This window comes from Rhinoderma darwinii, chromosome 11 (genome assembly GCF_050947455.1).
Source record: "Rhinoderma darwinii isolate aRhiDar2 chromosome 11, aRhiDar2.hap1, whole genome shotgun sequence".
NCBI classification, from domain to species: Eukaryota; Metazoa; Chordata; class Amphibia; order Anura; family Rhinodermatidae; genus Rhinoderma; species Rhinoderma darwinii.
In genome coordinates, this window is record NC_134697.1 from 52306251 (window position 1) to 52331808 (window position 25558).

Sequence of the window (25558 nt, forward strand, 5' to 3'; positions counted from 1 at the left end):
CTGGAAGCGTAAACCCCTTTATTGTTTTCAAAAATCTGCGGTGGAAATAAAAACGTCCCATGGTCAGACAATAATCTAAATGACTGGCACTGAAGGTGTTCAATCGACTTCCAAAAATACCATCGTCCCCTGACATTCCATACCTATGAGGTAATTATGGCTCCAGTGCATGGAACAATAGTCCTGTTATATCTTGTGCCGGTTACTTTATTCTTATCACACGTAGCGCTGGCTGACGCTCCCATGTAATTACATCACGTCTCTCAGGAAACAGATCAACAAAGGACAAATACGGCAGAAAGTGACGAAACCTCAAATCAGAGCAAACCATTAACACCTTGTCCGCCGACATCTAGGATTCTGAATTGCTATGTATGCAATTTCACAGGAAACTACCCCGCAATAAACTACAATTATTGTGTATTCTGCTGGCGCGTGATAAAAGTGGGCAGCTGGCCAACTACCATGTAGGATATTTCAGGGAGACTAGAATAAAGACAACTTGAGTACATTTAAACTTTTTAAAATATTAAAGGGGTATTCCTATCTTAAGCAATTATATAATATGGCCACACTTGCAAGCAGCATCCGGCCCCTCTACATTGCTTAAATGGAGAGGGCCGCACCCAAGCCGTACAGTATGGGTCCCTCTTATCCAAATCGGTGATGATCCTTAGAAGACATTTATGGCATATACTGTGTCTTAAGATGGGAATACTCATTAAAATGTCTGATGTTTATAGTTTGTGTCCAGGTTCTGATGCAATAATAAGGCCAAGCAACAACATAGCTAAAACAAAGTCGAGTAAAAGAAAACTTCTGAGAAGGCGGAACTCCCAAAAACCCTATTAGGTCGTAAATGTTGATATTTCTTGTGCGTCCAGTGTGTAACCAATGCTGGGATTTTTTGCCAATTATTACATTTCAACATTTTAATCAATATTAATTTCACCAGTTGTAGTTACTAAAAGTTCATATGTCATCTGCACTGATGGAAGGAATGTTATTCCCATGTATCGTGATACGAGTGTGCGGTTATTTGGCAATTGAAAGACTGGAGACATGTCACATAAAACTTATACCTAGTTCAGAAAAAGAAAAAAATAGGACATGTCCTATCTTTTGCGGAGCCTTTCTACGGCACTGACACCTTCCCGTAAATATATGGGAAGGTGTCAGTAGGCATAGAAATTAATGAGTCCTTAATTACAGATGAAATCTACGGTCGTGTGCATGGGGCCTTAGGGACGGTTTACATCTCAGTCGGAGGCTCAGATGTAATTATCATGTATTCATCACAGATTCGATTTTTGACAGACAAAATAGACTAAAATAGACTAGCATGCTGCATACTGTATATCCGGAAAGATGACGGAAACTACGTTAGAGGCCCAACGGAACCCATTAAAGTCAATGAATTCCGTCGGGCACCGATGGTTTCCATCTTGCAACGGATCCCAAGCTCCCAGTATTTTTGTTCTGCTCTGATGATGCAGAGCAACGGAAACCCGAACGCAAATGTGAACTCGACCTTAGTTGGACTTGCATCAGACTTTTCTCATTACAAGGTATCCTACTTAATGATTTGTAACCAAGTTTTGCCAACTCACTGCATCTTAAATTGTACGCTATGGTTTTCTCCTACCATTAATATGATCGGCTACTTTTATGTACTTGATCTACATGTAGCCTACGGTTAAGGCCTCATGCACACGACCGTATTTTTTCCCACCCGTAAATACTGGCGTAAATACGGGTCCAGTGTGACACGTATTCGACCCGTTTTGCACCAGTATTTACGAACCCGTGCCCGTAAATATGGGTCCGGTGTCACCCGTATTCCACCCATATTTACGGGCACGTTTTTGGCGGCAAAATAGCACTGCACTAATCGGCAGCCCCTTCTCTCTATCAGTGCAGGATAGAGTGAAGGGACAGCCCTTTCTGTAATAAAAGTTAAAGAAATTCATACTTACCCGGCCGTTGTCTTGGTGACGCGTCCCTCTCTTCACATCCAGCCCGACATCCCTGGATGACGCGGCAGTCCATGTGACCGCTGCAGCCTGTGATTGACCTGTGATTGGCTGCAGCGGTCACATGGCCTGAAACGTCATCCAGGACGTCGGGCCGGATGTCGAGAGGGACGCGTCACCAAGGCAACGGGCGGGAGACCGGACTGGAGGAAGCAGGAAGTTCTCGGTAAGTATGAACGTCTTTTATTGTTATATTTTACAGGTTTATACTGATCGGTAGTCACTGTCCAGGGTGCTGAAAGAGTTACTGCCGATCAGTTAACTCTTTCAGCTCCCTGGACAGTGACTATTTACTGACGTCGCTTAGCAACGCTGCCGTAATGACGGGTGCACAAATGTAGCCACCCGTCATTACGAGAGCTCCATAGACTTCTATGGACTGTCCGTGCCGTTATTACGGCCTGAAATAGGACATGTTCTATCTTTTTCAACGGCACGGGCACCTTCCCGTGAGAAAACGGGAAGGCACCCGTCGCCAATAGAAGTCTATGAGCCCGTAATTACGACCCGTAATAACGGGAGTTTTTACGGTCGTGTGCATGAAGCCTAACAATGAGTCACTATACAATGAAGCATATTGATGCTTGAAAATGAAGAATAGAAATTATAAAATGACAAATCCAGCTTTGCTCAATCTATAGGAGGAAAAATAATTTTCTCCATATGTTGTACAGAATATAATTTATACAATGTGTGTTTATTATAACTAAAACGTTATCCTAGAATGGCCTTGTCATTTGTATAATAAATGAGCTTAGAAAGGTTCAGATTTGGAATCAGATTAATGTAAATAGTAATGTATTTCTCTTGAACACTAACCAAAATTACGTCAGTTTCCTACACAAGCCGGTAAGAATCACTTCTCTATGAATTACCCAGAAAAATGCAGCTGCCACCGAAAAAAAAAAAAAAGAGAAAGATTTCAATGTTTTAACTGGTAAAAAGGCAAACAAAATGAGAATGTCATAGTTGAAATGGACCCACCCTTGGGACAATCAATAAATGGCCAAATATAAAACTGGACTGGTAACAATGGTAATTTCCATCACTTTTTAATCGGTGGGGGTCCAACTGCCGGGACCCTCACCAGTCCAGAGATTGAAGGGCAGGCAGCACTAAAGCAGCGCTGTGGCCCCATCAAAAGTTTTTCCCTGCACAAGAGCGCTTCTGGCTAACCATTGTGCAGGGAACGGCAGGACAAACCCATTTTAGCTGGCCATACACATTAGATGTATGTCGGCCAAACCCGCAGGCCATCTAATGTGTATGGCTGCGTCCCGAGAGAGGAGGGTTGGACATGTTGAATTTCAATATGTCCAGTCAGTTTGTTCATTAGTAGATAAGCCACTGCCAGAGGAGTCTGGCAGTGGCTTTTTCCCTTCTTCTAATTGAAAACATAATCACTAGGCTGAGCTGAGCGTGCATGTGTATGGGGAAGTCAGGAGGAATAGCGGTCTATGAACCATCGTTCGGCCAACCACTATCAAAAGTGTATCGCTAGCTTTACTTTAATGTAGCGGTTTTGCAGTTTCCTGCACAGCAAGGGGGCCGGAGCACTGCTGTGCAGGGAAAAACACTAAGGCTAGTGGTGCGTCTGGGGTGCATCCGTGCTCTGCGGGACGCGATATCACGCATCCCCCATAGACTAGAATTTATGGAGGGATGCGTGAAGCGTGAAAAAATAGGACATGTCCTATTTTCTCATGGACCCTACACACGGTCCGTTGAAAACAACGGTCGCATGAACGGCCACATTGAATTATATAGGTCCGCATGCACACATTGCGTAATTTGGTTGAGAAAACGTGCATCAAAACCGCAGGTAATTCCGGCGGTAAAATACACAACTATAAGTGCATTTTTTGATGCATGCTTAGGTGCGTTTTTAACATTTTCATGCAGAAATAGGTGCAGTTTTATGTGCTTTTTTTTGTTTTTATAAACTTGTCAGATACAATTTGCAGGCGGAAACACAAGACAAATGGACATGCTGCGGATTTTAAATTACGTGTAGATGAGAAAACGATTTAAAGTTTTGCTGGTACTGTATTAGACCTCGGATTTGCCGCAGGAAATACGCATGTAATACACATAGTGTGCATTTGGCCTAAAGGGTCCAGAGCACTATACTAGCTATGTCCCGTTCAATATCGGAATGGGTCCCGACAGTCAGACCCCAATGATCAGAAAGTGATGCCGTATCCTAGCAATATGCCATCACTTTCTGTGATGGACACAACCCTTTGATTTCAGATAAGTTAACGACTTATCTGCTTGTTCGCTGACTGGTCCAAGTATAATACTGTTTGTTCATGTTAAACAACAGATATTATATAAAGGAATACCAAGTGGTTTCCAAATCAAATTCATTGCTATTAAATATGTTAATATATTAAACCACTAAAAAAGTAAAACATACAAAAATAGAACACAGGTGACAAAGTGGAGCGGTCAAAAAATATGCTGCCGGCATTTCAAAACAGCATATTATAATATATATAAAGTACAGTGAAGTTTACCGCTCAGACGGCACTGGTAACAGTCCAATATCATTCAGTATGGACACTCTCTCCCAGAAAAATGCAGTGGACAGTCCGCAATCCAATGAGGGTGTGGATGGTAATTCTTATCCTTGTAGTTCCACCGAGCTCCTTATCGTCTCTCTCCACATTCAAAGAACTCCTGGTAGGAAAAGGATCTTATGTCTCTAATAGATGGAAAAAGGAAGACACATAGTGCAACACCCTCTGCAAAAAGATTGTTCCACGCCAAGTTTAATCCATACTCACAGAAGTAACAAGAAATAAAAGCATCAAGGTAAGTAAAAATCTTTAAAATTTCTAAGCGGCACACCAAATACTCTCGCCCGACCATGGGTTTCGCCCTTCCCCAGAGGAAGCCGGAAGGGCGAAACCCAGGGTCGGGCGAGAGTGTTTGGCGTGCCGCTTAGAAATTTTAAAGATTTTTACTTACCTTGATGCTTTTATTTCTTGTTACTTCTGTGAGTATGGATTAAACTTGGCGTGGAGCAATCTTTTTTCAGAGGGTGTTGCACTATGTGTCTTCCTTTTTCCATCTATTAGAGACATAAGATCCTTTTCCTACCAGGAGTTCTTTGAATGTGGAGAGAGACGATAAGGAGCTCGGTGGAACTACAAGGATAAGAATTACCATCCACACCCTCATTGGATTGCGGACTGTCCACTGCATTTTTCTGGGAGAGAGTGTCCATACTGAATGATATTGGACTGTTACCAGTGCCGTCTGAGCGGTAAACTTCACTGTACTTTATATATGTTTTTTAGGGTATTTGTTGGATCATACCCAATTTAGTTTTGCCTGCTCCGGTCTGAGAGAGATTTTGTGGGTATTTGAGCCAAGAGAAACCACCATTATATAAGCATATTATAATAACCGGTCAGGAGAGCAATTATACCAGACAGCACAAAAAAAAAAAAAAAAAAAAGATATTGTGGCGCCCCCTCACCAATGATTGATGGCTGCTCATGTGTACAGGCTCATACATTAGTTGCAGTCAATCATTGGTAAGGGGTCTTGAGGCCACGACAGGCAATCGGGATCAACTTAGAAGTTCAGTTTGGTGTTGTCTTTCTGTTGAGCGAATAACCAAACGGCACAATATTTTCTGGTGTTTGGTATGATAGCCAGACAGGTCATTATAATGTTTAAGGGCAACATATTTTAAGGACAGATCCACTTTTAAGCTTACTACAGTCATGAGAGATTTGCGAATTAATCCTTTTTGAAGGCATCCACATATAGATCCAGAACTGTACCCAAACATCTCTCGTCAGCAGAAAAAGGGACCAGACAGGTTGGATCTTTGTTTCCATAAGTATGAGCAGATACGTCTGACACCCACTTCTCTCCGTTATAAAATAACGCGCCTACACATTCAAGCTGAATAGGGAAGACCGATGTTGGACAAATGATCATTTGGCCAACAACTACCTTAGGTCTATGGCCATCTTAAATAAGGCTGAAGTAAAGGTTTAACATGTACTAAACAGCCTCCCTAAATAACCATCAAGATGGCGGGAAATATATATATTCCTACCCTTTGTAAGCTCTTTTAGTTATGCAGCAGAGCTCATAAGGTTTGCATAACGCGTTTTTCCAGGTACACACAGAGTTTGATAGCACATCATAAAAATTTACAGAATCAAAATATTAGATCTAAATATATTTTTATATATCACGTTGACTTTACTACATATATATTTCTGCAAAATTCACATTGCAGGATGCAAGGTTTAAGCTCGCGTTGTGAATACCAGCATATGACAAGTCCATTAGAGCGGTCGTGCCATGCATGCAGCATCTCTCATGCCAAGAGGGGAGTTATTCAGCTTCTTTGTGAAATGAAGAATATTTAATGTGATGTGGCGATAACCAAACCGATGCTTCTTAACATTACATGCGAGAATCCACCCCAAACCATGCGTGGTGGAGACACAGTTCTAACATTTGTATTTATTCTCACTTTATTATATAAATACAAAGAATTGCGAGACAATCGTTCTAGTAATTGTAATCATTTGATTTCACGCAGCAGGGTTATTATACAACTGGTATTTCTAGAGCTCCATTCATTTGTTATGCAATTTAAAAAGAGTCTGTCACCAGAACTTCATTTTGAACTAGCAGTATGCGAATATACAGTTAGGTCTGCAATTATTTGGACAGTGACACAATCTTCACGATTTGGGCTCTGCTGCCACCACATTGGATTTGAAATGAAACAACTGAGATGCAATTGAAGTGTAGACTTTCAGGTTTAATTCAAGGGGTTAATCAAAAAATATCCTGTGAAACATTTAGGAATTGCAACCATTTTTCTACACAACCTCCTCATTTCAGGAGCTCAAAAGTAATTGGACAAATTAACATTACCATAAATAAAATGTGTTTTTAAAATAAATACTTTGTAGAGAATCCTTTGCAGGCAATGACTGTCTGAAGTCTGGAACTCATGGACATCACCAAACGCTGGGTTTCCTCCTTTGTGATGCTTTGCCCGGCCTTTACTGCAGCGTCTTCAGTTGTTGTTTGTTTGTGGGTCTTTCTGCCTTAAGTTTTGTCTTAAGAAAGTGAAATGCAGCTCGATCGGGTTGAGATCTGGTGATTGACTTGGCCATTGCAGAATATTCCGCTTCTTTGCCTTAAAAGACTCCTGAGTTGCTTTCGCAGTATGTTTTGGGTCATTGTCCATCTGTACTGTGAAGCGACGTCCAATCAACCTTGCTGCATTTGGTTGAATCTGAGCAGAAAGTAAATCCCTGAACACTTCAGAATCCATCCGGCTGCTTCGGTCTTCAGTCACATCAACAATAAACACTAGTGACCCAGTGCCTTTGGCAGCCATGCATGCCCATGCCATCACACCGCCTCCACCATGTTTTACAGAGGATGTGGTGTGCATTGGATCATGAGCCATTCCAAGCCATCTCCAAACTTTCTTCCACCCATCATTCTGGTACAGGATGATCTTCGTTTCATGCTGCTCCAGAACTGGGCGGCTTCTTTAGATGTTGTTTGGCAAAGTCTAATCTGGCCTTTTTATTTTTGAGGCTGATTAATGGTTTGCACCTTGTGGTGACCCCTCTGTATTTGCTCTCATGAAGTCTTCTCTTTATGGTAGACTTAGATACTGATACACCTACTTCCAGGAGAGTGTTCTTCACTTGTGTAGATGTTGTGAAGGGGTTTTTCTTCACCATGGAAAGGATTCTGCGATCATCCACCACTGTTGTCTTCCGTGGATGTCCAGGCCTCCACTTGCGCTTTCTCTTCAAGAATGTATCAAACTGTTGATTTGGCCACTCCTAACATTTGTGTTATCTCTCTGATGGATTTCTTAATTTTTTCAGCCCAACGATGGTCTGTTCCACTTGCATTGAGAGCTCCTTTGACCTCATGTTGTGGGTTCACAGCAACAGCTTCCAAATGCCACACCTGGAATCAACTCAAGACCTTTTACCTGCTTAATTAATGATGGATTAACGAGGGAATAGCCCATGCAGCCCATTAAATAGCTTTTGAGATAATAGTCCAATTACCTTTGGTCCCTTGAAAAAGAGGCAGCTACATATTAAAGAGCTGTGATTCCTAAACCCTTCCTCAAATTAGGATGTGAATACCCTCAAATTAAAGATGAGTCTGCACTTTACCAAATCATATTGAATATACAGTTCTATCAATATGGGCTTAAACCGCTAAAATGACAAAACTTGTGTCACTGTCCAAATAATTCTGGACCTAACTGTAGTTCATGCTAACCTGATTTTAATTGTATTTCCTTATTCCCCAAGGTTTCTGCTTTACCTCATCAGCACATGCGCAGTACTGCCGATTACAATGGCGGACATACTGTTTATACTGCGCATGCGCCAAGGAGTAGGAACGCACGCGTTCACTACACTAGGGGGCCAGGCGTGAACTCGCCGAGTAACCTGCCTGGCCCATGTCAATCACAGCAAGCAGGGAGGGGGGGTTGAACAGGGCAATGATGCGCTAGCATTTTGGTGCAACGGACACGCCCTTGTTGCACCAAAATGCTAATTTGCATAAACATAATAAGAATGTTTTTAATGCTAAAACAGGCACCCTGGGGAACAAGGAAAACATTTAAAATCAGGTTAGCATGAACTAGATTAGCATGATGCTAGTTCAAAACGGAACTTCTGGCAACAGACTCACTTTAAGGCTTCATGCTCACGACAGTATCACGGATCCCTGTTGTACGTATCTGTAATAAGTCACACATACTCTACCTCCATGTGCCTCCTATTTTATCTGAAGGCACATAGAGGCTTTTTCTCACAGATTTTATAAAAATCTGTGAGAAAAGAATAAATGGCATGCCGCATTATGGAGGTATTAACTCTTAGAAGCATTGCTTCCAGGGTAGAATATCGGGTTTTCGGAGGCACCATAAGGTGGCCCATAGAATGCCTATAGGTCCATAATACGTTTCTATAGGGTGTCTAATTGCTACCGTAAAGGGTCCCTCCATGCATGGATCCTTTACAGTAGCACTTAGAGACCCTATGGATCTGCTATGCGCGTGGGCACCAAAAGTGTTCTCTAGTATTATTAAGTATTAAGAGCTCGGCCACACGCTGCGGAATTGCCGCATTTTTTCAAGACTGGAAAAACACAGCAGAATACAGTAGCATCATAGTGGATGAGATTTAACAAATATCATCCACATGCTGCGTAAAAATTCAGAGCAGGGATTGACCTGCGGTGCTTATTTTTCGGACTGCAGCATGTCAATTCCTGCATTTTTCAGATGTCTCCATCTCCTAAGGCTGGATTCACACGAGCGTTGCGTTTTTGCGCGCGCAAACAACGCAGCGTTTTGCGCGCGCAAAAACCATTTGACAGCTGCGTGTGTCATCCGTGTCTGATGCGCGGCTGCGTGATTTTCGCGCAGCCGGCATCATAGAGATGAGGCTTGTCGACGCCCGTCACTGTCCAAGGTGCTGAAAGAGCTAAATCTTTCAGCACCCTCGACAGTGAATGCCGAACACAACAGCGAAAAACCTGTAAAAAAAAAGATAAAGTTCCTACTTACCGAGAACTTCCCGGCCGTTGCCTTGGTGACGCGTCCTTGGTGATGCGCCTCTCTTGACATTGGGCCCCACCTCCCTGGATGACGCGGCAGTCCAAGTGACCGCTGCAGCCTGTGATTGGCCTGTGATTGGCTGGAGCTGTCACTTGAACTGAAGTGTCATCCCGGGAGGTCGGACTGCAGGAAGGAGACAGGAGTAATCGGTAAGTTAGAACTTAGTTTTTTTTTTTACAGGTTCATGTATTTTGGGATCGCAAGTCACTGTCCATGGTGCTGAAACAGTTTAACTCTTTCAGCACCATGCACAGTGAATGTCTCCCGACGTCGCGGACCGGAATTTTTTTTGCCGGGTGAAGTTAGCTTCGGTTGTCGGGGTTCGCTAATCGCAAAGACACTCCGTTTGGATGTTCGGAAACAGAAAAGCACGTGGTGCTTTTCTGTTTACATTCATCCTTTTGACAGCTGTTGCGCAAACACGCAGTTCGCACGGAAGTGCTTCCGTGCGACATGCGTGGTTTTCACGCACCCATTGACTTCAATGGGTGCGTGATGCGTTGAAAACGCTGAATCAACGGACATGTTGTGAGTTTTTGGCAACGGAGCAACGCTGCGCAAAAAACGCTGCCATGTCTGCATGGCCCCATTGACAAATATAGCTACGGGCAACGCACGTGAAAATCACGCGCGTTGCACGCGCGTATTTTACATTCGTCTGAATAAAGCCTAACATTGTGAAAAACTCCGAAAATACTCACCATTTTCTGCCGTAAAAAAAAGCGCAGGAAATGGTGCGTTCTTGCCGCAGCGAAATGCCTGTGTTTTTGAACAGAATTGCTGTAGAAATTTCATTGTGTGTGGACAAGCCCTTAAAAGAACTATATATGTAGTCTAATATAATCTTCATAAATTCTCAGAATGTGCTCTGCAGTAGAAAAGCGTAAAACATCATTATCTCTATAGTAGATGAGCATAGTGTACACTGTACCAAGTCACAGCTGTGCTTTATATACACACAAACATTAGCTATGAAAACGGCATGACGCACAGCTATATGGATATGTATATAGATCAACTCAAGTGCAGAATCTATCATTCTTAGGCTTTATTCAGACGAACGGGAATTACGTCCGTGCAACGCGCGTGATTTTCACGCGCGTTGCACGGACCTATGTTAGTCTATGGGGCCTTGCAGACGTGTCCGTGATTTTTACTCAGCGTGAGTCCGCTGAAAAAAAGTCACGACATGTCCGTTCTTTGGGAGTTTTGCGCGAATCACGCACCCATTGCGTGCGAACAGCGTGATTCGCGCAACAGCTGTCAAACTCTGAATGTAAACAGAAAAGCACCACGTGCTTTTCTGTTTACAAACATCCAAACGAAGTGTCATTATGATGGTGGCTGCGCGAAAAGAACGCAGCCGCGCATCATATGCTGCTGCCACACGGAGCTGTTAAGTGGCTATTGCACAGGCAAAACGCTGCGTTTTTGCGTGCGCAAAAACACCACACTCGTGTAAATCCAGCCTTAAGTATAAATAAGAAACGTCACATTACCGGAATGACTACAGTGTTTGCAATGTGTTTCAAAACCCTTTTTGCAGTGGATTGCTACCGCAAACAAGCAGAAAATTAATTACCTATTAACCAAAGGCTGGGTTCACACGGAGCAGTCAAAATGCGTTGTTTTTTTTCCTGTAACCGCATTTTGACTGCATCGCGTAAATCCAGCCTAAAGGAGCAAGTTCATTTACTGCACAATTACAAGCAACACAATTGTGTCCCACCGATGAATTTAAAACTACAAATCCCAGCATGCCCTGTTGTTCGATCCCTGAGAACATGAGTATCATTAAACGGCTGCCCGTTGTTCTGCTAATACCAATTTGAGGCTATTTTCAAAGGGTTAATAGTAGTTATATACCTGAGGATTTGCTGACAAATTCATCTTATATGGGTTTGTTTTGCCTTCGTCAGTTACAAGCGGTGACCATATTTTAGACTCAACCCTAGAAGAAAACAAAAGAAAATGAGATTATTTTGTCCGTTTCATTTTAGGAGCACGCTACACTTGCCTAGAATTGCTTAGATACATATCCCTCCAGTTTTCCAACCTAATTTGCAGACATTTCCTACATTACTACATCCTATTATAGAAGTCTCTGTAAAGGCTGGTTTAGGCCTCGATCACATCTGCGTTGGGGTCCCGTTCTGACATTCCGTCTTCGCTTTCCGTCAGAACGGGACCCTGAACAGACACAAACGGAAACCAGAGGTTTCTGTTTCCATCACCATTGATTTCAATGGTGACGGATCCGGTGCCCATGGTTTCCGATTGTCTCTGTTGTGCACCGGACCCGTCGTTTTGCCGGAAGCAATAGCGTAACTACGGATCTGGTGCACAACAGAGACAAACGGAAACCATGGGCACCGGATCCGACACCATTGAAATCAATGGTGATGGAAACAGAAACCTCTGGTTTCCGTTTGTGTCTGTTCAGGGTCCTGTTCTGACTGAAAGCTCCGACGGACCGTCAGAACGGGATCCCAACGCAGATGTGAACAAGGCATTACACAGGCCGATGCTTTCTGTATGAGAGAGAGTGATTGTTAATACATTGCCGGCAGCACATTCCTGGTCTATACAGGTGTCGTGCTGCCGACAAGGATAACTTTAGGCTGCATAGACAAAATGATCAGCGTTTGGTCGTTTGATCATTGCCCTGTTTACATGGGCAAATAAATCGGGAACTAGCATTCATTAGCATGCTTTCTCTGCGGATTATTGGCCCGTGTAAATGGCTAAGCGCGCGTTGACCATGAAAAAAAAAATTGTCAACTACAACAACCAAATTATTTTTGGAACAACATACATGAAAGAAAGGAATAATCGCTTTATTATACCTGCTAATCTGGTACTTTAAATAAATATTATGGCTACGTAAGTGAACAAAGTCTCAAGAGCAGAGGTCTCGTAGGCTGGATTCACACAAAGTTGTTTTTTTTAGTGGCGTTTTTTTCACTGAGTGGCGTTTTTGTCCCATATACCTCAATAGGGTTTTTTTCCCCTCTTAAAAAATGCAAGTATCACTGTGTGTTGTGTTGATTTTATGATCATTTTGTAGTGTTTTTTTTTTAGAAAACCATGTGTTGTAAAGAGGGATCTTTGCATCACATGATCTTTGCATCACATGATTTTCAAAAACTGCACCAAATTGATCATAGTGGTGCACACTGTATGATAGATTTGGCGCATGTTGCTAGACACCTTCTTCCTTATTCTACCTCATAGCTGGAATACTTTACACAAATATTTTGCACCAAAAGAATGGCACATACCATTAATAAATCTGGCACATTTTACGACTCCTTTCACTAGACACAACGGTTGAGTGAAATGTAAAAAGGGTCTACCACACATAATAAATTCGGCGCACGGCCTGTACATCATTTTTTTGGCACAATATCAGCCAGAATACTGGCACATTTTGCTTTGTAATTCTCCCCATTGTGTTATGTCTAGCGCAAGGTCTACGGGGGGTGAGGGGTGATGCGTGACAAGGATTCAGAGAGGGAATTCACATTTCATGCAACACCCCCTAGGGCCCTGCACTAGATACAACACAGTGTCTCAGTTCTACCCAGATTTGCTGGTCGCTGTGAACTGAGCATGCGCATTTCAGTCAGAATGGCAGAAGCATAGGAGATAGTCGGCTCCCGACTCTATTCCCTGCAGCTGCCATATTGCACATGTGTATGTGTCATGAAGAGACACATACAGAGATGCAATAAAAAAAATGACACCCTCCCATAAAAAAAAAAAAAAAAAAAAGTGTAAATGGAAACAAAAAAAAAAAAAAAAGTGAAAAAATTAAATGAAAGAAAATATTTAGGCCGGATTCACACAAGCGTGTGCATTTTGCGCAAGCAAAAAACACGGCGTTTTGCGCACGCAAAAGGCACTTAACAGCTCCGTGTGTCATCACCATATGATGCGCGGATGCATGCTTTTCGCGCAGCCGCCCTCATTATGACACTCTGTATGTTTGTAAACAGAAAAGCACGTGGTGCTTTTGTTTACATTCATAGTTTTACTGCTGTTGCGCGAATCACGCGCGTCCCACGGAAATTCTTCCATGTGGTGCTCGTGATTTTTACGCACCCATTGACTTCAATGGGTGCATGATGCGCGAAAAACGCAGAAATATAGGACATGTCATGAGTTTTATTATGCAGCGGACACACGCTGTGTGATACTCACGGACTGTCTGAACAGCCCCATTGACTAACATAGGTCCGTGCGAGGCGCGTGAAAATCACGCGCATTGCACGGACGTATATCACGCTCGTCTCAATAAGCCCTTAAATAAATAAAAACACATAAAATAATGAAAAAATAAAAATAAGTGTATGACACCTTTCCTTTAAAAGTTGTGATTTGATAGGCGTGTATGGTTTTTAGCTGCACTAGTTTTTATACAGACCACGTTTTTCGTTAATTCTCCGTGTTGTTAGTTATAGAAAAACATTTTTATCATCTAACTTAAACAATTAATAGGGGTTGTCTCATGAAGACAGCCCGATGAGTCAGTACGGGGAGTCAATCGGTCATCTGAATGAATGTCTTGTCACTCACATGTGAGACAACCCCTCTAAGTAAATTGAGCCACTGAAGAGCTAGACCGGTCCATGTACACACTGCTGTATATGGAGGAGTATTAATGTGCATGTTTGAATTTTGTGAGTTATCGCTAGTTTATCTTTCACAAGAGTTCCTTCCCGGAATGACAAACAATGGGAACGAGGACACTAAAATACCAATGTTAACATTTCAAAAAATAAGCCAGTGTGACAAATGACAGGAGGTCTTGGAATCTAGAAAAAAATAAATATATATATTATTCTATACAACTGCTTATTTATAACTGATATGCTTTCTTGTGCCAAGTAATAAACAGACACTTTCCAAAAGTCCATGAGAAACAAAATGAAATTACTGTAAGAAAAAAAGTCTAAATGGGGTTCTACACAAAAAAAAAAGCCCATTAAATAAAACAACTATAAAATAAATCAAATCCCAGGAGAAAACAACTATAATAATACAGTGTGTTATGGCAAATAAGTCTCCTCTCTAAAGCTACAAGGGCACAAACATTCGAGAAGTTAAAAATAATAAAATACTGCCTACTGTTCATGGGTGCATTCAAAGTAAAGAGAAGACCCGAAACAACACGCAGTCCCTGTGATGTCGTCCTTCCGGTCATGGACAAAAAGGTATATAAATCAAACTTCCAAGAAGGTGAGCCTCCATTACGTAATGCCTAACACCCCCCCCCCCCCCCCCACCAGTGTAATCCCATCTCCTTCAGCTTAAATACCCCATAAACATTAGATGGAGTATAACAGATGCCATTGCTTTCAGCTCGATCTTCCAACTACCTTTTTGGGTTGGCAAACCCTTTAAGGCCAGGTCAACATGGGACAGAAAATCCACAGCAGATTAGAGTAGCAGCCATGTGGATGAGATTTGAACAAATCATATCCTCATGCTGTGAAACATTTTCCGCATGGAAATCACAGCATGCAGCGGTTGTTCCAATATACAGCGTGCATATTCTGTTGTGGCTGTTCACAGCAGATTTTTCCCCTTTAATTGTAAAAGGGGTGAAATCCGCAACTAACATTATGGTGCTCAAATAACAGCGCCATACTGTGCCCAAATAAAATCACCATACAGTTGCCTAAATAACAACCCTAAACAGTGCTGCCGCCATCAGCATAAACTACAAAATAATGTACTATATAGTGCCCAAGTGGCAGCGCCACACAATGCACCATATAGTGCTTAAACTACCAGCATAGTGCGACCAAATAACAGTAGCTCTCCCTTCAGCAGAACAGGTCGCACACCCCGAAGGCAAGCCGCGTTATGGGAGATACAGAAACCGCTAAACACGCGCAGCTGTCCAGGTGGGCTACAGGGCTCCCCAAATACAGCAAGGAGCCTAGAAATGTATTGCTGGTGCCTAACAAACTGGTTAATGCAGTTGTCCCACTGGCTCCTAAAGTCAATAGCAATTTTTCCCTCCAGGTCTTTATATACATTAGTTCAAAAGATGCGAGTCCCTTATGAATATGAATTCTTTAATCAGATTAGACTTTTCCCATGTTTTAATTCACATTAAACGGAGGATTTGTATTAATAATTATGATGAGCCATCCTGTAGGCCCCACTTCTGGCTCTATGCGGCACAGTCCCTTGCTTCATTACAGGCTACACACCTTTGTTACACTTGTAAATAGAATTCTATTACTTCACCGAAACAGTGACAATCCCAGAACAACCACCACATGACCGGGATCAAGACTATAATAGAAACTATTACACAGTGTTTATTAAGTGCATATAACCATAGCAACAACAGGCCAAGTACTTCTTACAGACATTCAATGGGCCGCGGCGTGCAAACCAAACTTCATTCCGAATACAGAAAGCAGAGCGTTCACGGTGCGCAGCGTAGAAATGTGGTGGGCTCAGCATTCCCTCAATATCAGTCACAGATAAAACCCGAAACAGGATTTCAAAGGTCTTTTTTTCTTCTTCAATGGTGTCTAGATAAAAGGGTCATCCAGCTTGTACATTATACTTCCTATGTTTCCTTATATAATCTCATTTTATAGCTTTAACTGCTACAGATCCACATACACGCAGTAGGGCAAGTTCCATATAATAAACCTGCGTACGTTATTGGACTGTGAAGGACACAGGAGGACTCTCGTTTTATTGACCTTTGGTGCAGAACATGTACATATAAAAGGTCTTAAAAAATGGAGACTGTTAAATAAATGTTTTCTAACTTTGTAAAATACTTTGTATTTTAATCACCCACCTGAAAACTTTTACCTCTCACAGTCTAGGTATTTGTGAGCTGACCAGTGGTGAGGAATTGAATCCCAAGGCATGATACCGATCAGCCATAAAATTAAAACCACCTGCCCAGTATTGTGTAGGTCCCCCTCGTTCCACTAAAACAGCTCTGACCTGTTGAGGCATGGATTACACAAGACCTCTGAAGGTGTCCTGTGGTATCTGGCACCAAGACATTAGCAGCAGATCCTCTAAGTCCCGGTTGTTGCAAGGTGGGTCCTCCATGGATCAGACAAACTCTTTGTCATGTTCCTCAAACCATTCCTGGACCATTTTTGCAGTGTTGCAGGGCACATCATCCTGCTGCAAGAGGCCACTGCCATTAGACAATACCACTTCAATAAAGGGGTGTACTTGGTCTGCAACAATGTTTAGGTAGGTGGTACATGTCAAAGTAACATCCACATGAATGCCAGGACCAAAGGCTTTCTAGCAGAACATTGTCTAGATCACACTGCCTTTGCTGGCTTGCCTTCTTCCCATAGTGCATCATTGTGCCATCTCTCTCCTGATTTATCAGACCAAGCCACCCTTTTCCTTTGCTCCATGACTCATGTGTCCATTGAAGATGTTTTTGTGTAGTAGACATGCATCAACATGGGCACCGTGACCGGTACTCGGCTATGCAGCCCCAAACGCAGGAAGCTGTGATAGAAAGGTGTCAGAACAATCAGTGTATCATAGCCAGCATTAACTTTTTCAGCAATTAGTGCTACGGTAGCTCATCTGTGGGATCGGACCAGGTGGGCTAGCCTCCGCTACCCACGTGCATCAACGAACCTTGGGCGCCCATGACCCTGTAACCAGTTCTCCTTCCTAGAACCACTTTGAAATCAATGGTGATGGAAACCTATGGTTTCCATTTGTGTCTGCCAGGGCTCTGTTCCGACAGAAAGCTCAGACAGAACGGAGCCCTAGCGCAGATGTAAACGAAGCCTTGCTTAACACCTTTTACATTCTGGCTCCACTTGTATAATTGCGTTGTGTTACTAACTGTACATTTTTATCAGATTATTGTAATAAGGTAGATCCAGATATTTATTTTTTTTATCCCACTGACCATTTACTGTCTAAAGGGCTGACTGATGCTCCCTTGATGCCTGCTGTCGTAAGAAGCATGCATTGAACAGGTCGGGTTAAGGTCCTTTTGCACAGGCAGATATTTTGCCCATTAAGGCCCAGTTCACATCTGCGTTGGAGGCTCCGTTAGGGGCATCCATCCAGATCCGGCCGAAAATACCAAATACCGGTAAAACCACAGACAACCCAACGGAACCCATTGAGGCTTGGTTCACACGACCACATTAACGTCCGTAATGGACGGACGTATTTCGGCCGGTAGTCCCGGACCGAACACAGTGCAGGGAGCCGGGCTCCTAGCATCATAGTTATGTACGATGCTAGGAGTCCCTGCCTCTCTGTGGAACTACTGTCCCGTACTGAAAACATGATTACAGTACGGGACAGTTGTCCTGCAGAGAGGCAGGGACTCCTAGCATCATACATAACTATGATGCTAGGAGCCCGTCTCCCTGCACTGAGTTCGGTCCGGGACTTCCGGCCGAAATACGTCCGTCCATTACGGACGTTAATATGGTCGTGTGAACCCAGCCTAAAAGTTAATGGGTGCGGTCTAGCGCCGGTGGTGTCGGTCATACAACGCAACCGACCCTGCCAGTTTTTTCCTTGTTCTGCCCCTCTGACAGAGCAGAACAACAGAGAGACTGATGCAGATGTGTAAGAGGCCTAAACTTGCGCCTACAACAATATAGCATGGTGCTCATTTGCTCCATTAAAATGAAGCAATGATTGCAAGTATGGGGGTGAACGATCATTAATAAGATGGTTCGTACTCATACATTTTTGCATTTTGTTGGCAGCAGAAATGTGCTGGAAACTAGCTAATATTTTTCTGGCCGCATTAAAAATCTGGTTAGTTGATGGATCGCTGCTCTGTTTACACTTGACTGATCCGATTGTTTCCGCAGGTAATAAGCGATGCAATATGTTTCTGGCAGAAGTACACCCCGTACTCTACTGAAACAACATGTACTTTTTGCTAACATTAGATTGATATGTATGGCCTCCCTAACAAGAACCTCTCTAACCCTCACATGCTAGACTATGCATTCATAGAACAAGGTTCCTTTCATTATTCAATACGCCAGACCCGGAGAATAGGGATACATTCCTAAAATACAGACAATCATTTTTCATTATTTTCTGGCCTCTCAACCTCTTTCCTGAAGGAAAGCTCAGGGATATTACTGCTCCTAGCATTTGGTTGCAACAGTCTCCTAACAAGTCATTCACCCACATGTCATGGGGAGACCACAGGAATGTGCAGAGAGTCAAGTTTTTACATGAGTGGATGCGAAAACACTGTTAGACCCATACGGTTATAGTAAAGAACAATACATATAGTCACATTGAGTGTTACCTGTTTATTGTGAGACAGAGTTCATCTTCACAGCCTTTGATTTTATTTTGCGCTTCTAAATGAGTCATCCCATCTGTGTTTTCTCCATCAATAGATATCACGACATCTCCGCTACATAGTTCAGCCAATGCAGCCTTGCTCCCTGGGTTTACCTGTAACCATGCAAGATATTCCATCACAGAGTTGCACACAATTTTACGAAAACATAGTTTTGGTTGAAATAGATAGAATTACAATCTTATATTAAAGAGAACCTTCCACCTGCCCATACATGTGTAGCTGAGTGCAGCGCGTAATAAGCAGGGCTGCACAAACACGCTCACTTGAAATTATTTTCCTATCTTCCCCTGTTATTTACATATCGGTGCCATTATATTTGGCGCCCGATATGTACAATTTTCACTTTCTCAGATACAGCCGCTTTGTATCCTGTATACATAGCAGCAGTATCCTGCAGTGACCTAAATCCGTCAGGTCCACAGGATCCACTTGTTATCGATCACATTATTAACTTAGATGTGATCGGTAACAGCTTGATCCTGACCGAACAGATACAGGTTTCAGCGCTAGACACAGCTGGTCTGTATGCAGAATACAAAGCAGCTGTATCTCAAAAAGTTAAAATAATTTTATAATAAATGTAAGTGGAAAGTGTCACAAAACACATGGATACACATTTTTATTAAAAAAACAAAACCACACACACACACACACGTTTTCACACGTGTACATAGCCTTTGAGCAGCCACCCCCTCATAAAATGATAGACATGCGAGTGGCTGTTAGTCAGTATTTTTCACTCGTGAAATCTCCCTCTATAGAACATTGTGGCTTGTCTGCATCCTGCTGGGAACTGGTGTTTGTACCTGCCCTTGTATCAGTAAGTATGACCATTTTCAGTGATATTTTGTAAATTCAAATCGCATTTTCAGTGATTTGCAATATAGTTGTAGCAATCATTTATTTTACAGGAGTATACACTAAAAACAGAGGGGCCTCATAGCAAGATCAAAATGTCGCCTCCTCTCCTGCTATAGAAACTTGACTAGCTACAAAATTACATGCCAACCTAGTCTGCCAATCACAGTTTGCAGAAAGCTGGCAGCCATATAGTAGGGCAGGACTTCAATGGCACCATGTGCTCAAATGCCAAGTGATTTAGCCGTCCACACTTATTGGTCAAGGAACACTCCTAAGTTAGATGCAAGGAAGGATGGTTGCTACGTTTGGTGGCGTCCCTATCCACCATCGGTCTCATTGCAGTGGTATACTCTGCTGCTATGGAACACACACACACACGTACGTACGTACGTACGTACGTATGTATGAAGACAAAATATAAAGTGAAGGAAGTGATTCATTTCAGAGAGGGGCACGCACTGACTGGGTGGTGTCACAAGTGCAGCATTATGACCCATAAACCCCAATAGTAATAAATCATCTATAAGGTACTAAAACAGTCAGTCATACGCCATAAAGTTATACAGCTCCAGGAATCATTATCACACCAGAGACTATGGTACAGAAGGGGTCCAAAGATTAGGAAGATAATATGTCTAGTTTCACATGTGTCACAGTCTAAATGCATTTTTCTGCTACAAAGCTGCGGCAAGACCACGACATATGAACCGATTAAAAGAATTGCCTAAGCTGGCCATACACAGGGGTTAAAAAGTTTGCCAAACCACTGATCTGCTGTGTATTGGGGCCTCCACAATATCCCCTGAATTTGAACATGCTCAATTCTTTGCTCCATGTGGAGATAAAACAATATAAAGCCCACTAACAATAAATTTACGTTATTTTTTTTAATTAAACAAATACAAAGTGAAAAACGATAGAATTTGCAGTCATAGGATAGAAAAAAAAATAAAAAAATACTTATTAGTGGCTAAAAGAACCTGTGTGCCCCTAACCATTCCTAGGCACTGTAGAGAGGCCCTGCAGAGTTTTCAGGACTGTGATGGATTGGATTTTCCAGTTAGACATAGAAGTTGTTGTACGTTGCTTTCTAGGGCTTTGTTTTAACCTGCACTGTATGTCTAAATATGGAGCACAACGGCACAATGTCCGCACCAACCAAGCAGCTGCACCAAGTATAGCCCGACTAGTAGAAGACACAGCAGGATCACTCAGGGACATTGAATGATGTTGTTGAGAAACATACCAACAATTGTAATAAAAGAAATAAAATATTAGGGGGATTTTGTTTATGCCCCAAAGTAATCATTAATACTATATGAAGCTGGAAAAAGTTTAGGCGCCCCCAATCATTTTTGCACCTGATGCAACAGATCTAGATTATTGGAAAACAATTATTTTGTTGCTACTGACATATTAAATCAGGATTATCAGTCATACCAACCACCATCAATGAGTCTATGCTTTGAAATGGACATGAAACCTAAAAATAAGAGAAAAAAAACAAACAAAAAAAACTGAAAAGAAACCGTTCCCTGTGTCAGTCTTTAATGCCTTTTGTAAGATTTAAAAAAAAGCCTTATAGAAATTTGGTTCTCCATATATATCCAAAAAGGTACTCAAGGCCCATTTACACTGGCCAAAGATTAGGCAAAACGAGAGTTTGTACGAATGCTCGTTCTCTGTAATTGCCCTGTATAAACAACGCAGCAAACTCTTTTTCATTGGTTGATGTTATCTCTTCATGCGGCCGTGAAAATCATTGATGTCCCCATAAAGTTGACTTTGGCCCATGTAAAGGGCCTTTGAACGAGCACTGATCGACCTGTAATTATCAGCACTCAACGCTTGTTATGGGCACATATCTGCCTATGTAAACCTCCCTTTAGGCATCATTCAGACATGGGATTGGTAATTTTGATTGAACCTTCATATTCTGGATGTAACACCCGGACCCCTGCGGTGCTATTGAACTAAATTTACAGCACTAAAAGGCATCTATGGTGATGTAGGTTCAGATCAGTAGAACCATGGGAGGTTCAACAGGTATGGGAAAAATTAACAAAAATATATATATTTATAAATCTAAATTTCTTAGGTTCCCTAGTTGGTTAGGTTCTGTTCACATTACAGATTGTCAAAAATGGCAAAAAATAAATAGCACAGCATGCAAGTAAAGTGACAGACACCATGACGAAAACCCAACAGACTGCAATAAAGTTAATGGGATTCATTGGGTGCCATTAGTGTCCGCCATGTGACAGAGGCCGCATTGACATAAAAAAAAATTTCTGGTCCTATGATGAAACAGGAAAACGGAAATACTAAGGCAGATAGGAACTCAGTCTTATAAACCCACTTCTAAACATTAAAGTTCAAACGGAGACACTACATAGTTACAGATATTAGGTGGAAAAAACTAAAAATAAAAATACAGGTCCATCAAGTCCAACCATAAATCCTACCGTCTTGAGACTAAGGCCAATTTCTTCATTAGGGGAAAAATTCCAAATCTGGAAATCAGAATAAATCCTGGATCATCGTCCCATCTCCAGAATCTAGTACTCATAACCTTTAATATTATATTTTTCAAGAAAGGCATCAAGGCCCTTCTTGAACTTGCTCAATGAACCAACCACCACAACATCCTGTGGCGGAGAGTTCCATAGTCTCACTGCTCACAGTAAAGAATCCCCGTCTGTGACGGCGGCAAAACCTTTTTTTCCTCTAGACGTAGAGGATGCCCCATTGTCCTTGTTACAGGCCTAGGTGTAAAAATATCATTAGAAAGATCTCTGTACTGTCCAGTTATATATTTGTACATTGGAAAACAGATGGCTTCGGGCTGATCAAATTACAAACTGAACAGCCCCAAGTTTGATCACCTTTCTTAGTACAGCAATCCGCCCATACCCGTAATTACCTTGGTCGCCCTTCTTTGCACCCGTTCTATTTCAGCCATGTCCTTCTTATACACAGGTGCCCAAAATTGTACACAATATGCCATGTGTGTTCTTACTAGTGATCTATAAAGGGGAAAACTATGTTCTTGTCATGAGAATCTATGCCTCTTTTGGTGCATCCCATGATTTTATTTGCCTTGGCCTTGAAAAAGTTTAATGTACTGTCCACGAATACCTTGTTTGAATGTATAAATGTAGATTTACTAATACGGTCTAAGTTTTAGTATAAATTTAAACAAGACAGTCAAAGCGCCAATTTTTTGCAAGTAGTCCATACTGTTTGATAAATTTCATGCATCTCGCTACACATCTTAGACGCTTTTCTCTTACCACCTCATGCTAGGCTAAGCATATGTCAGTTTTTTGTGCCAAAATTTTGGTGCACGTTGAGCGATTTTAAGCCACACCCCTTTGATAGATCACATCTCTTCCCAGTTAGGTCACAGCCCTTTATCACACCACAAAAAGGGTCTTAAACCTAGACTAAAAACGACTGTAAAATACGGAGCTGTTTTCAAGGGAAAACAGCCTCTGATTTTCAGCATCAAGTGTTTTTTGATGCGTTTTTTACGGCTGTTTTTGGAACGGTTTTTCTATTGAGACAATGAAAAACGGCTTAAGAAGTGACATGTACTTTTTTTACAGGGCATTTTGTTACGTGCCGTTTTTAAAAACAGTCCCGTAAAAAATGCCCCGTGGGAACGGAACTCATTTTTTCCATTGAAGATAATGGGCAGATGTTTGGAGGCGTTCAGCCCCCTGTATTTTTTGCCATTTTTCGGGGCGTTTATGGCCCGAAAAACTGCTGAAAATAAGCCGTGTGAACATACCCAAAATCTTCCCCGTTATGTTTAGAACTGCTGCACGAACTATAAGGGAAGTTGAGAGTTGGAAGACAAAGGCTGTTGTGGTAATGCAGGAAATACTGAGCAAACAACATCATCTGCATCACTCTCACGCATGACCTGCCTAGGTAGAGTCGTGTGTTAACCTTAAACCATACTATCCCCCACCCCCATTTAGTAACGACACATGACACCGAGGTTGGATGTGAAATGGCCACAGCAGCCGTTTATTAATTTCACAGTTTTATAAAAACAATTTAAATCCGAAACATTCGGATAACTAGTTAGGAATCCACCAGAGAATTCCTCCTAATAATTCACATGACCCAACATGGGTCAGAATCATAAATAACAATTAAACGTTAACATTAACCCGAGCAGAGGAAGTCCTTGAAGCCCCTTCAGATGTTCCTTTCAAGAACACACCGAATTAGCCATCTGCAAACCACTAATTACCTCCAGCCGTAAACCAGCTCGGAAGCACCGTTCACCTCTGCAGATGGCTCCAACCACTAGAAGTCCACTTCAAGGGGATAACACCCGTTGAAGCCCTCAAGTGATATACCGACCACTAGAAGTCCACTTCAAAGGGATAACACCCGATGAAGCCTTCAAGTGACATACCTTCTACCAGAAGACCACTTCAAAGGGATAACACCCGATGAAGTCTTCAACCATGTACCTTTTTTGGGGGACGCATACCCCCGATGCGACCCCCCCACCATTTTGTACTGACTGGCCTCAAGGACTCCCCCCGCCACCGCGAAACAGGCCTTGACCACCTTAAGCCTGTGAGTTCCTCCACACCACCACCGCCCTTTCTATGCCTTCTGCTATAGCCAAGCTCCAAATATCAATGCCAACCTCGGTCAGATGAACCCCGTCACTCCTCCAGAAATTCCCCAATCCTGACTCCAAATCCCTATGCCTCACGCAAATGCCCCCGTTCTTTGCCACAAAACGGGACACCGCCCGGTTAACTTTTATCCGAGCCTTATTGACTCTCTCCACCGATCTAGCTAACCGCCAATGCTTCCTTGGGACTATGTCCGACCACACTACCACCAACTTGGGATAAGATACCCACAAACACAACAAATCATGTTTGATATCCCGCACCAACTCACGAAAAGGGCGGACTCCTAAGTCATTCCCACCCACGTGCAACACTAAAACCTCCGGAACCCTATCAAGCCGCACATATGTCTGGAATTCCGCCAACACCCTGTTCCACGACATACCTCTAAACCCCAGCCAATGCACAACCGCATCCTGTCGCGGAATGCGCAACTGGCGACCATCCGGGCGGACGTCCGCCCTCAAAGCCCCCCAGTGCACGTACGAATGACCCATCAACCACACCAGACAAGGAGGCGAATCTGAAACGGAAAACACAGTTAGGCACCACCATATAACATTTGCAAGCATAAACAACAAAATTACAACATATGGGGGCGGACATAGGACTTAAACCTTTTTGACTCCCAACGACCAATACGCCTCACCCCCTCATCATCCAACCCCCAGCGCCCTGCTTCCGTTGCTGCGCCAATCCGGAAGGAATGAGATGAATATGAGCCTGCCGCAACCCCAACCGCCGTCAAACATTTTTTAAAAACAGCTCCAAACTGAAACCTGGACAAGAACGACCCGTCCACATGACGTAACAAAGGCAAATCTGGAGACCCCCTGTTTTTTGTAAAACCCCGCATGCACTCTACTGGGCACATGACCGACCCCGGGAGAGCGAACAAAACTATCAGTTTTTCCTTCCCTAATTGGTCAGTTTTTGATCTACGCAACCATACCTCCAACCGATCTGCAAAAAGGCTCAC

General features: G+C 42.6%; 1 protein-coding gene across 1 annotated transcript in view; it reads right to left on the bottom strand.

Moving 5' to 3' along the window:
- Window positions 1–25558, bottom strand: part of PDLIM1 (PDZ and LIM domain 1) — a 65209-nt gene that overhangs the window by 17738 nt on the left and 21913 nt on the right. Inside the window, exons 2-3 of the mRNA XM_075841465.1 lie at window positions 18995–19146; window positions 11551–11635 (exon numbers count right to left, since the gene is read on the bottom strand). Coding sequence (XP_075697580.1) covers window positions 11551–11635; window positions 18995–19146 — 237 coding nt within the window. The remainder of the gene's footprint in view (window positions 1–11550; window positions 11636–18994; window positions 19147–25558) is intronic.